Genomic DNA, 14,779 nt, shown 5'->3' with positions numbered 1-14,779 from the left:
GCCTTCCTGGCCTTCTCCTTCCCGGCCTTCACCTGTAACCCGGCCTCCCCACTCTCCTCCCAGCAGTAATTCAAGTTCCATCTGCCAGAATCCTGATGCCAGTGTGGCTCAGTCACCATAGTGCATGGTCCTCAAGGCTTCTGTCACTGTGTGACCGCATGATTGTGTATGTGTAGGTACCTGTGTGAGAGCTAAAAGCTGAGAGGTCACAGCTCTGAGAAGAGAGGACCAGCTCCATTGTCTGGAGCTGATGATGCAGACAAAGTCTGTCCACTCTCAACCATCTTTGTGTCCAAAGTTTGGGTCAGAAAGGGCCAAAGACTGTGTGACTCCTCCTCGGAGTCCAGGCTCTGCTCAGACCTGCTGCATCCATCCCTTCCGAGAACGGAGAAGCTGGGCTGGAGTAAGACACGGACTCAGACACGCCAGGTCCACTGCTTTAGGGATAAGCTTGTGGCAGAGGAGGCAGAACATGGGTGGCCGGACGCAGAGAGGGAGGGGGAGGGGGAGAGGAGGAAGAGCACATCACCAGCAGAACTCCCTCCAAACCCCAACTCAACCGAGGGCAGACCTTGCAATTCCCAAAGCCACATGGATGTAACTGCAGGAAGACACACAGGCCAACCATCAGAGAACAAAGTGCTACCTTATACATTACTAAGGCAGAAGTCCTTGAACAGCCCCACCACCAATTCGTTTATAGAACTCATCCCAGAAATAATGAGAGGTGTTTATTTCCAAAGTACAAGGAACATTTCCCAGGTTAGACCATGTGTTGGGCCAGGTTTTAAATAATCTAAGTCATTCAGAATATGTTCTCCTGCCACAAAGGAAATAAAATAGAAGAAGGTAAAGCAGGAAAATTTGGAAATCCTCCATTTTTCAGGAATTAATACATTTCTAAAAAGCCTACACTTCTGAAAAGTTTGAAGAGGAAGAAAATGGCAGTGGAAATTATAGATACTTTAAGCTTAACAGAATAAAAATCTAACACGTCAAAATTAAGTTTTAAAAAAAAGTTAATGTAGAATCTTTAAAAAAGCAGAAAATTCTCAAATTGGTTGTTAGCTTCTATCTTAACAAGAAAGGGTGAAAGTTTAGACCCAAGAAGACAGAAGGAAAAGAGCAATCAGAACAGAAATCTACTAACTAAGAAACAGAACAATAGAAAAAAAAATCAAGGCAAGGAAAAGTTGGTTCTGGGAAAAGACCAACAAAATTGATCAATGTGTGTGTGTGTGTGTGTGTGTGTGTGTATTTGCTGGTCCTGGGGCTTGAACTCAGGGCCTGGGTGCTGTCCTTGAACCTCTTTGTGCTCAAGGGGCTCTATCACCTGAGCCACAGCACCACTTCTGGCTTTTCTGAATAGTTTATAGGAGATAGGAGTGTCATGGGACTTTTCTGCCTGGTCTGGCTTTGAACCACAATCCTCAGATCTCAGCCTTTTAAGTAGCTAGGATGACAGGCGTGAGCCACCGGTGCCTGGCTGAATTTAATGCTTTTTAATGACTCCAAGCAATAAAAAGTGGGAAAGAGGTGATGGGCCAGGTCAGGAATTGTGCAAGGGTGTGTCCCTGCTGAGCCCACAGAACTTGGAGTGAGGGACAGGCAGGAACAACTTTCAATAGCTAACAGGAGACAAAATAAGCCCTCCTTTCAGCCCATTCTCTGGGGTATTTTGTCACAGATGAAAACTGACCCAGCAAAGCATGGGACAGGGCAGCTTCCAGCCAGCATGAAGGGCATTTTGGCTCCTCTGGCCAGATGCAGAGGTCCCGCTGCCCCGCATGGCTTCCCCAGGCCCAGTGTCCACCCCGCCCTGCAGTCAAGATACGCACAGCGCATGGTGAAGTGGGTCCTCAGGTCCCCAGGTGGAATCCCTGGGGTCCACCCCCCCACCCCCCGCAGGGAGCCTCAGAACCTGTAGCCCATATCTGAAATTCTCAGCCTGCTGGCAGCGATCCACTTCAGCTCTGCATCCTGTGCAGAGCTGAAGGCCAGCTTCACAGGACCCCTGGCAGGTGTGCCGGGGGTGTGGCGCCAGCCCTATCCAGTGCACCGGATTCTTCCTGGACACAAAGCCCCATTCTGTGGAGGGCCAAGACAGTCTGCCAAGAACTAGCAGAGAGGCGCCTGTCACCAGGGCTGTGAATGCCTGGGTGGTGTTGGCTCCCAACTCTGCTGGGGCCTGCGCCTCTTCCAGCCACTCCACAGTGCCTTTCTAGAGGGAGGGAGGAAGGGGGAGGGAAAGGGGAGACAACTTGGTCTGGGATAGCGCTTTGATGGAAGCCACGGCTCAGGGTGGCTCTGCATCTTGGCCCACGATGCAGCAGCAGCAGCAGCAGCAGCAAGAAGGGTTTTTCCTCCAAGGGAAGGGCAGGGGCAGCGTGCCGTCATCCCCGGTGGATGTGGTATTGGCTTTAGCCTCTGGAGCCCTGTGTCCTCGAGCCTGGAAGGCCCGGCCATGTGCTGCAAGACCTCCACTGAGTCACCATGCAGCCTTTCTGGGGCCTGGAAGCCTGGGCAGGGGAGGACCTGGTCTTGTTAGATTATGGAGACTAAGGAGGAGCAGAGAGCTAAGGTATCTCCCCATTCCCTGATTCCCTCATTCAGCCACCGTGGGGCAAGTGCCAAGGAGGGAGGGAGCACATTCCCTCTGCTCTCCTCCCTTTGTCTCCACCCCAACAACCACACCGAAGCCCAAGGCCTCTGCGCAGCCTGGTCAGTTTCCACTGTCATCAGTTCCCATATTGCTCACAGTGGAGGTCAATGCTCACACGAGACACTGGGCACACGGGCAGTGGCATCTACATGCAGCAGACACAGTGTCTAGTCCCTTCCTCTGGTGGTGCTGGTGTGTGGCCTCAGCATCTCTTGCATGCTAGGCAGGTATTCTACCACTTGAGCCACGCTCCAGAACCTGGATATAGAATATGGATTTCTAGATTGCTTTTTTGTCTATCAAGGCTTAAAGATGTTATTCCTTCTTCTTCTTTTTAAAAAATTGTCCCACTTTATTTAATGACTTTGTGTGTGTGTGTGTGTGTGTGTGTGTGTGTTTGGGTCAGGTCGTGGGGCCTGAACTCTGGACCTGGGCTCTGTCCCTCAGCTCTTCAGCTCAAGGCTAGTGCTCTACCACTTGAGCCACAGTGCCATTTCCGGCTTTTTTCTTTTTGCTTATGTGGTGCTCAGGAATCAAACCCAGGACCTCAGGCATGCAAGGCAAGCGCTCTACCACTGAGCCATCTTCCCAGCCCCAGATTTGTGAGGTTTTTAATGATTTTTATTAAATTCTGCAATTGTTCAGTCATGTCTCCTTCAGATACTTTTGCTTCACATCTCTGCTTTCTGCTGGGTAGATTTGGTGGTGCACATGGAAGACTCTGGAAGCTATTTTATTTTGTCGGTTTTGGGGCTTGAACGCTGGGCCTGGGCACTGTCCCTGAGCTCTTCAGTCAAGGCAAGTGCTCTACCACTTGAGCCACAGCACCACTTCTGGTTTTCTGAGTGGTTAATTGGAGATAAGAGTCTCACAGACTTTTGTGTCCAGGCTGGCTTTGAACCTCGATCCTCAGGTCTCAGCCTCCTGAGTAGCTAGGATTACAGGCATGAGCCACCAGCACCCAGCGTCTGGAAGCTAATCCCAGCTCATCTTCTCATTTCTTGTATTTCTTAGTCCCTGTGCTCAGTCTTATTATGTAGCTTCTTTTCCTGTTTACTGCTTTTTTCCCCCCTCTCGTGTCTAATCTGCTCTTAATTCCACTCTGTGCATTTCTTATCTAAACCATTGTAGGTTTCGCCCCTCAGTTTGAGTTCTTCCACCTCTGCTCCATCTCTCCTCAGCATGCGCCCTCTGCCCTCTGGCTTCCTGATTCCCAGTGGCTGTTTTCATGTCTTTGTCTACTGAACTGACAATCTGAGTAAGCTCGGGGCCAGTTCCTATGGATTGATTTCCCCCTCAATCTGAATATAGGTTCCTGTTTCTTTGCATGACTGGTCATCTTTTAATTGATTGCCAGATGATATGAGTTTTTCCTTGATTGCTAAGTATTTTTGTATTTCTATAAATATTTTTGAGCTCTGTTAGGAAATTCAAAACCAGCTGGGCACTTTGGAGTCTTTGTTTAGGTTTTGTGAAGAGGCCCTGGCAGCATTATTTTAGGGCTCATCTTCCTTCACCCTCTGCTCACCAGAAAATCTGGAGTACACTGGCTATTTTCAGTCTAGAGTCTTAGTTGTGTACTAACATATCCCCTTACGATGCTCCTGCCCTAAACCAGAAAATGGAACAGTGCAGTACCCAAAGAAGATTGTGCAGATACAGCTAAGACTCTAGACCTAAAATAGGTCACTCCCAGGTCTTTTCTGACCTACACCGGTGTCCAGCCCCCCTCAAAGACAGTAAATGTCAGCTTTTGTCCAGGACCCTGGAGTCCAGCTAACACATCACCACCTCCCTGGATCCTGGATCTGTTCATGTGCCACCCTGACTACTGGATCCTGGAGTCTAGACAAGGTGTTGCCCTGCCTCGGTGTGCCAAGGGTCTGCTGAAGTACTAGGCTAACTCGCTGCCATTATACCTGTCAGCTGCTGCCCCCTGTCAGACGAGGGCTTCTCCCTTCTTCCTGCTCCCATCCTCTCCCAGGGCCTCTCCCCTGCTGACAGCACCTTGCAGGGTAAGTGACGTCTGTCAGGGTCCTGAGCTTGCAGGCCTGTCACCTGGCAGTGCAGGGACCGGGCATGTCCTGTGGACGGACAGCCTTGCCAGGGCCCCTGCTAACCATGTCTGCTGTCCGATGACAGGCCTTTGTCTGGCTGCCTGCCTCACTGGACTCCCCTCAGCCAAGGTGAAGATCCTGAATTAAGCCCGCACATCATTCTTAACCAGTGTCATGAGCGAGGTTGTGCTCACACCGTCTCCCACCCGAGTTCCGTCCCACGCATGCACATTGCTGTGTCCTGGCATCACTCATTTCAGTCTTGGCGTGGATGGGGACACTGCTGTCACTGTTGGCTGCGCTCCCGGGATGAAGCTGTTCCTGAGCCAAACCAAACCACCAGCACGCACAGCCCCTCTCCCGGTGCTGAGGAAGTGTGTGGCAGCTGATTGAGGCACGCACACAGATGGAACAATGCACATGGTCAGCACGTGTGCATCGCACAGGAGGGAGCCGGACACCATGCGTCTGTGAAATAATGGAGAATGGGGTGGAGTTTTAAGAAAGGCCCTTCATCAGGACAAATAGGATTACGTTCCTGGAAAGAACTGAACTGGGGCAGAAGAAGCCTGGCTTCCTTCCTGCCTCTGCATGTGAAGACAGAAAGACCAAGGCCCAGGTTGCCCAGCACCCCCTGGTACCCTCAAGAGTGTGGAGTTGATGTCGACTCTTATTCTCCACAAAAGAAAGAGGTGGGAAGCACATAAGTTTCCTAGTCTCTCTCTACCTCTCTTTATATCTTATTTTGAGGGGCACTGGGATTTGAACTCAGAGCCTTGCCTTTGGTAGGGAGAGTGATCCAGGGAATCCCAGGCTCACTCTGCAGGCAGGGAAGTGGGGATGCTGGCCCCTGCCCTGCCCTGCCGTGGGTGTGGTGACCACACAGCACCATGCAGCCTGGAGGGGGAGGGGACTGAGCAGGCCACATGCCCACCACATGTGGAACATGGCATCCCAGCCCTGGCTGCTCATACACCCACATATGCATGCACGCAAGGGGCCTTGTGCTATATGGGCCATGAAGACCCTAGAGCAGAGACCATCATCGGTGTCCATTGTTATTAAGGTTGAATCTAGAAAATTCAAAAATAGCTACATGAGTCACCAGCTGGATGGCAAGTCAGGGCAGAAGCGGAGACCCGCTGGACGGGTGGAATGGGGCGGGGACCTTGGAAACCTGGCTCCCATCACGTCCTAGACATCTGGCTGCATTTCCGACTTGCACATACTGGGAAAGATGGGTTCGGAGGCTCTCCAAGCTGCCCGCGTGGAGTCACACAGGGGCAGGGGAGTGCAGGCTGCAGGCTGCCAGACACAAGGCCACTCACAGCAGCAAGAGCCAGGCCCGGATCCTGTGTCCGCCTCACTCCTTTCCTCCCAACCCACGTCACAGAGCCACTGTTTCTCTTAGATTACAGCTGAGAGGACAGAGGAGTGAGGTGATGCTCCACGGGTGCTTAGGAACTTGGTGGGGCACCTGAGCCCCTCACCCTCCGGCCTGGGTGGGAGACATAACAGGAGGCAGGAGAGAGGTGAGAGGGTGGTTCGGCCATGCGGAGGGCTGGGCTGGAGCTCCCAGGGATGCTGGACGCGAAGGAAAGAGGTGGGTGGTCCAGAACCGCAGGCCTGTCCGAGGGTCACCCAACGCCAGGGTAAGCGCAGGCTGCGAATGCCAGGACCGTGGTTCCTTCCTGGGAGGAGGTGGCCACTCTGCCGGCCTCCTGGGGCCTAGAGACCATTCGTCTACCTGGTACAAGACAGACAAGGTCCCAGGCAGAGCTACAGGGGGAGAAGGGGGGAGCACAGAGACCAGGTCCCCGGGACCCCCTCTAGCACCAGCGCTTCTCAACCAGCATCAGCATCTGCTGCCCCTCCCTGGCCAGCTCGGCCCGCCGGGCGCAGGACGTGCCCAGAGGGAGCACTGAGCAGGTCAGGCTGGAGGCTGGGCATGAGAGGGGGGGCAGTGGGGGATGTGAGCGAATCCAGACCACACCTCGCCTGTGACACCTCCTAAACACACACACACAGTAACAGGAGTGCCGGCAACGGCACCACATGGGCCTGAAACTGGGGAGAGACCCCCCAAGGATATCGGGCCCTGGGGAGCCAGTGGACCAGGCCGTGGGGGACACCGAGGACCCAGGACATGAACAGCCCTGGTGCCTCCTGCTCCTCCTCCAGACGCCTGCCTTGGATGCGGCTTGGGCTGACCCCACAGAGGGGGGAGAGCCCCCAGTTAGCAGAAGGTCCTAGAATCCCCTGTGCCACAGGTTTCTCCTGCCCCTGCTTACTCACAGCCTAGGGTGAAACTGAAGGTCACAGCCTTCACCTGAGGGAGGCCCTCCCCCAGCCCCAGGAGGCAGGGCGTGGAGAGCGAGGGGCGCATGTGGGGCCGGCACTGGGCATGGCCCTGGCCAGTTGTTTGTGCGTCCTCAGAACCCACAGTGGACGTACAGTAGCCCCACCCCATTTAGAAACAGCCAGAATGCTTCCCTCTCCCACAGGTTTGCCTATTCTCCCTGCATGGCCTGCCGGGGGCCTGGGTGCGGGGAGCAGAACAGGTCCCGGCCATTCTGTGGTGCAGGCACCTGGAACCAGCACTCCCTGAGTGATGTGAGGACCTCGGGGGTGTGGCCTACACGGATCCCACTACATGCTGCCAGTGGAGGGCAGGCAGTGATCTTGCCAGGCCCTGGACCCATCCAGGATCCTGGCTCCATCCCAGACCCCAGCTCCTGGGCAGCATCCCCAAGGAAGCCACATAGGAGCAGGGGTTTATTTATTTTTTTGGTCAGATATGGAGCTTGAACTCAACGCTGCCCCTCAGCTCTTCAGCTCAAGGATAGTGCTCTACCACTTGAGTGACAGCGCCACTTCTGGTTTTCTGGAGGTTAATTGGAGATAAGTCTCACGGACTTTCTTGCCTGGTTGGCTCTGAACCATGATCCTCAGATCTCAGCCTCCTGACTAGCTAGGATGACAGGCATGAGCCACTGGCACCGGGTGGGGATTATATTTCAAATGTCTATTTGCTGGAACTGATACCTAAAAAATTCTCTGAAGTTGGCCATTTACCACTTGGACAGGATATGTATGCCTGGCTTGGTTTTTTTAATTTCTTCTACCACAAACCAAAACACAGCCTGGCATCAGTGACTGACACGCATAATCCTAGCTACTAGGATGTTTCCTAGAGGTAGAAATCAAGAGCACTGTGGTTTGGGGCCAGCCAGGGCAAAAATTTGGGAGATTCTCATCTCAGCTGAGAGCTGGGTGGGGTGGCTTGCACCATGTAGCTGGTGGCAAAAGCTATGTGGAAAGCATTAATAGGAGGGTCCTGTCCAGGCTGGTAGAGCACCTGCCTAGCAATCATGGAGCCCTGTTCAAATCCCAAAACTCAAAAACAAAAACTCAAACTGGTCTCACACAGGTGTGGAGGGCCAGGCTCACTGGCATGAATCTCTCAGGACCGCAGTGCTTGGCTCAGCCACCTGGCATGGGACCTGCGCAGGGCAGGTGCACCCCAGCCTTCATTCACCCCCACCCTTACCCCCTGCAAGGCCAGCACCGTGGGCGTGGCTTTTCACTAGTGTGAAAGCTTCTTTTCCCGCACTCAACTGCCAAGTAGGTTTGATGAGCTGTTGGGTAAGCAGAGACCAAGAGCAGACCTTCCTCTAGGAATGTGTAGAGAACTAGAATTAAAAAAATAACTAGAACTTTAAAAAATTCAAATTTTTAAAACAGCTTTATTAAAGGCTAGTTAATACAAAATATGGTCAAGTTATAAGCCATCAGTAAGAATGTATCACTTTTGAAAATGTGTATCCAAGAAAGGGAGGTGCAAAGAGAGAGATCATCCCAGGCATTTGGGCTGCAATGGCTGTAGGGAGACCCCCTTCCACACACACATACCCCTACCCAGGGCCCAGGCCAGAGGCCAGTGGTGGAGCCGCCTCTCAGAAAGCTTTTGTAGGAGGTATGCAGAGGTGTGGTGTGGTGGGATCTGAAGTTGATGCAGGCTGCGGCTGGAAAGCGGACACACTCTTGAAGCATCTGCATTCCTCGCTCTAGAAGCTCCATCATGGTCCACAGAGGAGAACACAAGGCAAAGGCTGGGCTTAACTTCCCAGCAGGCACCCAGCCACAGACCCGGGAGGTGCCCCCAGTGGGTAGGCCGGGCATGGTGGGGCCCGTGCCACCTCAGGAGTGTGGAACCTGGCGAGGGTGTGACGCGGCCTGTGCTCTTGGCAGCCCGCCCCCTGCAGAAACACCACGGCCCAGCAGGCTCGGGTCTGGAAGGCACGGAGCACAGTGGCTCTGGGAGGACTCACACCGCCTGGCACTGAGGATGGCAGGAGGTTTGAGGTGGACAGAGACGAGTCTCTCTCTGGGAGAGCAGGCAGGTGGCGCTGGCCAGTGGAGGGCAGGACTGGCTCCAGCAGGTGTGCAGGCTGGGAGGATGGCTGAGGGACCGGGTGTTGAGCAGGCCAAGCCCCTGGGATTTCAAGCTCCACTTCCCTTCCAACTGTGGAACACCAAGTCTCCTCCAATGGCACAGAAGGAATTTGATTGCCAAGTGGCAGCGGGGCTCCCGGGCAAGAGACAAGACCCAGGCCCGAGGGCCACATGCCACTGGGCAGGCCCAAATGAACGTGGGCTGGCAGAAGTCCTTCTGGGGGTGGGAAGAGGGGGCCTGCCGTGTGCTTTACCTCCGAGCCAGAAAGAACATTCTGGGAGCCATTTTGGAAGGCGGTGCAACACAGGCAGTAAAAACAGAGGGCAGCTTTTGGTTCTGCCTGCTGGCATGACTCGCAGGCATTAAGGCTTCAGGTGAGTGTGGAGGGTGTGGCGCAGGCCCTGCCCAGGCTTGGCACCTCCCGCAGGTAGGCGTGGTGTGGGGGTTGAGGGGCCAAGCCCGGCATGGTCTCCAGGCAAGGTCCCCTCCTCCTGGCCTTGGTGCCCACACTGTGAACCGCAGGCCTGGGAGTGGCGGGTGGCTTCCACGGGGCAGGGGGTGGGGGTGGGCCCTTGGGAGGAAGCCCCCCTCCACCAGCAGCCCTCCTGTAGTGCTGGCCCAGGGACAGCCAAGGATGGCCAGCCGTAACAAGAGCTTCCAGGGAATCTAGTACAAAATGGAGCCGGGCTGCTAAGTGTGGCTTAGCAGACATAAAGTCATGAGAAAGTTGTTGTAAAACTTTCAAACATACAACTGTCTCCAAACAATGATCTCCTTTGAGTAAGTTGGGGAGGCTTAGGCTCCCAGCTGATATGAGGGAGGGGTGGATGGGAGGGGGGATGGATGGGGGCGCAGCCTCAGCCTTGGCGTCTGCCCCTGCAGCTCTCCTTGCAGCTGAGGACTAGGAGGTGGTCACCTGCGCAAGGAGCCCCACGCACAGACAGCGTGCGAAGGGGCAGAGGAGGAAATGGAGTCACGTTCACCACTTTCGTAAATAGTGAAAAGAATTCCTTTGAGGGGAAAATTGGGTAGAACTAGGAACTTACATTAAACTCCTAATGGACTATAAAAATTCCAAGTGTAAAACTTCTGCTATCAAATTACTGAAAATAGCATATATCTGGTTTTACCAAAGAGGAAAAAAAAAAGTCTGGCACTATTTACCAGTTTGCAAAGAATTAAGGAAAGTGTAGAGAGGGGAGCCGGTCTCGGGGCGCTGCCTGCGCCGCAGGGCGGGGCGTGCTCGGGTCTCCGCTGCCGTCCTGTTTACCAGTTGTCCAGAAAATCGAACCCTGTCTTCAAGACGACCGTGCTGGAGCTGACCTGCAGGGAACAGAGGCGACGCAGTGAGCCCCGGCTCACAGTCACGCCGTCTAAAAACAGCATCTCATTTAGAATGACCCAGATGAAATAGTCTGATTCCGTCTCAGGGCCCTGACCTCAATTTACCTTGGTGCTGGAGACCAGAAAATCACCCCAAATTCCAGGCACAGTCCCAGTCCCTTGCAGCCCTGTGACCACACAGGGCATGGATGGTGAGAAGAGGACACCTGTCAGTGCAGAAGTGGCAAGGACTTCCTAGGGCGGAGTTCTGAGCACCTTGGAGGCTGGGGTACACTCCCAAACCCAGACCTCTGGGTCTGCGGGGTGGGACCCACCTGGAGGGCCTGGGTGTCTACCGGGTTCCACCAGCCACTCCTCCCGCACACGGGGGCCTCCATCCACCACTCCTCCCACATGCAGAAGCCTCCACCGGCCGCTCCTCCCACACACGGGGGCCTCCATCCACCATTCCTCCCACACACGGGAGCCTCCATCCACCACTCCTCCCACACACGGGGGCCCCAGTGGACAGAGGGAGTGGGGCCCCCAGCCAGGAGGCCACAGCCCGTCCACATCCTCCATCTCCCTCTGCACCAAATTCACACCCTCAGACCTGAAGTCCGCCTGGGGCTAGGCTGTCACCTGGCTCCCCTTCTCAAGCAAGGATAGCGGGGTGCGGGGTAAATGTCTCCCTCCCAGGGCCCAGCCACGAAACCAAGCGTTCCTCAGGGAGAAGAGCAGAGCAGGCACAAGCACAGAACAGGACAAAACAGCCATCCTAGGCAGCGGGAAACGGAGCGAGCCAGTCAGTGTTAGGGCTGGAGGAAAGTTCTAGAAGGTGTCAGGACACAAGGCTCCCTTTCTTGGGGACGGTTAGACATAGCCAGCACCTTGGGCTCTTCGCTCTCACACACTGAGGGATGCTAGAAGATGTCCACAATTCAACAGCAAAGTCACCAAGCTTTCAAAATGAGCCAGGGGACAGGAAGAGCCGGGAGCCCCCTCCAGACCAGTCTAGAGCTGGCAGCTACGTGGGGAGCACACGGAAAGCGTGACCAGGGATGCGCAGACGGAAGCCCAGTGGAGGGGAGACCGGAGCCTGTGTCCTGCGTCCTGTGTCCAATGGTGCAGAGGAAAAGGGCCCAGCCACAGAGGCCCGTGGCAGCTCCACAAAGACAGAGCCATGCCACGCGCAATGGGAGCACTGTGGGTGAGTGAATTCATGAAAAAAAATGGGGCAGATGCACGCTAAGGCTTATTACTCAGCCTTAAAAAGGAAATTCTGACACGTCTGATTGAAGATGTTCCGGTGCAGGCAACAAGCGCGTCACAAAGCACAATTGCCTTGCGTAGAGCTGCAAGGTCTCTAATGATACGGAGACCAAAAACATGGTGCTGCCCAGGCCAGGGGAGGCGGAGGCCTCTGAGTCTGCTGCCTTTCCCCTGGAACAATGGCCATCCTGTCTTGTCCTGATTTTGTGTCATCTTCCAACACTGGCATCATTTAAAGTCACAAACAAACGCTCAGTCTTGTCTCTGTAGCTGCGCTTTTTATCAGGCCATAGCCGCGCTCTGGGGTGTGGGGTTGGGGGTGGGGGGAGAGGCACTCCATCCTCCCTGCTCCCCCACCTCCTGCCCCAGCCCTGGACAACTCTTTTTTTGGGGCACCAGTACCTAACCCCACCCATCAGGACAGGCTGGAGTCGGATCCCTTCCCAGGGCCCTGGTCTGTGCCTGGGCCTGCCAGCTCCCACACCACCACCTGCGGTTTCCTCTTTCCAGACCCCCTTGGGTTGGGCAGGTGTCCATCCTCCTCCCACCGACCTCCATCCCCCCGAACTCCCCATAGGCAAGGGGACAGAGGGGTGGGCAGAGCTCACAGGAGGAAGAGGAAAGGAGGGAGGAGGGGAACACGGCACCGTGGCCACCCAGGCAGTTGTACACGCAGGGGTGGGCGCCTACCTGAGCCAGCGTGGGTTCCAAGAACAGACGGTCTTCGTCCTCCAGCCCGGCGCCAAGCGCCGGCAGCTTCCTCCCAGGCTCCGGGTCAGCGGGAGCAGGGACAGCCTGTGGCCTCTCCTGCTCCCCTTCCGTGCCGGATGGGACCTGCTCCCGGTGGGCGGCCTTGGCCTCCCGGTCCTTCGGGGCTGGCTCCTGCCAGCAGCTGGCTGGAGAGGCCTTCTCTGCCTTCTCCATGGACTTGATCTGGCTGGGGGTCAGAGACTGGAACTGGGCCTCCGGCCCCTCCCGGGAGCGCTCCGCATTGACCTTCCAGAAGGCCGCTTCCTCGTCCTTCCTGCTGGGCCCCAGGGCATCCAGGCTGGAGGACCGGCTGCCCTGGGGGGGCCTGAGGCCCGGCGCACCCTGGGAAGCCTTGGCAGGAGGCCTCAGCGGCTCGCTGACCGAGACGCCCGCACTCGGCTCCTGGATGGATAAGGAGGAGATGCTGAACTCCATCTGACTCTACAGAGAGAAAGGAAAGAAAGCTGACAGCACAACCCTGGGCCAGCCCTCCCCAGCATGGCATGCACACATCCGCACACATCCACACCCATACAAACTGCCGTCCCCTGCCGGAACTCGGTCTGTTCTGAGGGGCTGTTTTCAGGACTGCGTGTGCACTTCCAGGATGATGATCAGCAGCCACCAGTGGCTCCCCAGTGGCTCCCATTTGCAGAGGGGCTGCCGCAGGCTGGGCCTGACTGGGCTCAAGGGGCCCTGGGCTCTGCAGGGGCCAGTGGCCAGCGACGCACCTGGAGGCCAAAGCCTGGGGGCCACTTCAGCACAGACCAGATGCCTTTTAGGTCCAGAGCTGTCCTGCCACCCACAGCGACCTCCAAACCTGACCCTGCTGAGCTGTGCACATCAACCAAGCATGGAGCGTCTCACAAGGGGTCAGACACAAGGCCAGCATCGGCCCTATCGGCAGACAAGCGATTTACCACTCTGTCCTTTCTAAACCAATCCCAATCCCAAAGGCTCACCAGCTATGTGCATTCTGTCATATAAAATGCTTATGGAAATGAACTTCCAAGAAATGGAAACAAGAGGATTTTCACTACATTGTACTTTTTTGTGCTTTTCTCCTTTGTTATTTTTGTTTCCTGTACCTTTTGTCTTACAAGTAAGTTTATTTGTTTTGGAAATGGTGGAACAAAGGGAGAACAATGTGGCAGTGATCTCACTAGACACTATGTTGACAGTGATCTACACAACTTACTGGGAGAAAATGAGAAATGCACTCCTTACCTGACCTTTGTAACTGTAACTTCTCTGTACCTCACCTTTATAATAACAGGCTCAGTGAGCCCAGGCCTGTGGACCGGCTGCTTTATCTAGCAGAGGTAGAAAGGTGGGGTGGAGATCAGAGACCACCCCAGGAAAAGTTAAGACACTATGTGAAAATAAACTAAAAGCGAAAGGACAGGGACCAGAGCTCAAGTGGTAGAGCACCTGTCTGGCAAACCCAAGGTCTGGAGTTCCAACACCAAGACACTAAAAACAGTTGTTTAAAACACCAGGAGCAGGTTTACTAACAGAGAAGTTAAGACCCAGATGCCCTCCATGTGGGCAAGAGGGCTGCCCAGAGGCTGGGCCTCAACTTTTCCTTGGTGGTCAGCCCTAGAAAACTGTGAGAGGGCGGGCGAGGGGCTGGGCGAGGATGGTCAGACCTGGCTGACGTTTTCTACCAGAAAGACCCTGTCTATGTCACAAGCTTCTCTGTGGACGTCAGCAGTCCAGGATGTGACTCATCAACACCAGAGCCACCCTCCTCCTCCTCCTCCTCCTCCTCCTCCTCCTCCTCAAGCTTCCCTACTCCCGGTTCAGCCCCTGCATCCGCATGATGCAACCTCCAAGGGCTGGGCAGGACCTGAAAGAGGTTTTCAAAAGCCGCATCTGCTGGGCATGCCAGGCTCCCTTCCTGGCCACCATGCTGTCTGCTCTCAGCTGTTCTCTCTGTGCTCAAGCTGCAATCACCCTGAGACCCAGGAAGGACAGGACTGGGCAGAACCTCTTTATGATGAAGGGCCAAAGCTGCCCTTGGAGAAAGACCCCCACCAGGCTGGACCAATGACAATGGGGTAGCAAGGACTCTGGAACCCTCCAGACAAGACTGGAATGGCAGTCAACTGAATCCAGCCTGTGACAGAGACCCCAGGGGCACACCTCCCACCCCTTCCCCCTGCCCCCCCCGGGGCTCCCACCCCTGCCCCCCCACCCCAGCTCCCTGAGACCCTGGGGCACACCTCTCACCCCTGCCCCCCCCGACCCCGGCTCCCT

The 14,779-nt window shown here is 55.2% G+C and overlaps 1 protein-coding gene across 1 annotated transcript in view; it reads right to left on the bottom strand.

Annotated features, from left to right (window-relative positions):
* Nucleotides 1–10,014: 10,014 nt before the first annotated feature.
* LOC105984372 (chromosome unknown open reading frame, human C1orf198) overlaps nucleotides 10,015–14,779 on the bottom strand; it is an 11,474-nt gene continuing 6,709 nt past the window's right edge. Inside the window, exons 2-3 of the mRNA XM_013014550.1 lie at nucleotides 12,461–12,961; nucleotides 10,015–10,498 (exon numbers count right to left, since the gene is read on the bottom strand). Of these exons, the coding sequence (XP_012870004.1) occupies nucleotides 10,442–10,498; nucleotides 12,461–12,955 (552 nt within the window). The 5' untranslated portion in view covers nucleotides 12,956–12,961 and the 3' untranslated portion in view covers nucleotides 10,015–10,441. The remainder of the gene's footprint in view (nucleotides 10,499–12,460; nucleotides 12,962–14,779) is intronic.

Source organism: Dipodomys ordii, unplaced genomic scaffold (assembly GCF_000151885.1).
Source record: "Dipodomys ordii isolate 6190 unplaced genomic scaffold, Dord_2.0 Scaffold24, whole genome shotgun sequence".
NCBI lineage: Eukaryota > Metazoa > Chordata > Mammalia > Rodentia > Heteromyidae > Dipodomys > Dipodomys ordii.
Note: the sequence above shows the minus strand (reverse complement) of the source record. Positions and strands in the feature narration are given on the sequence as shown.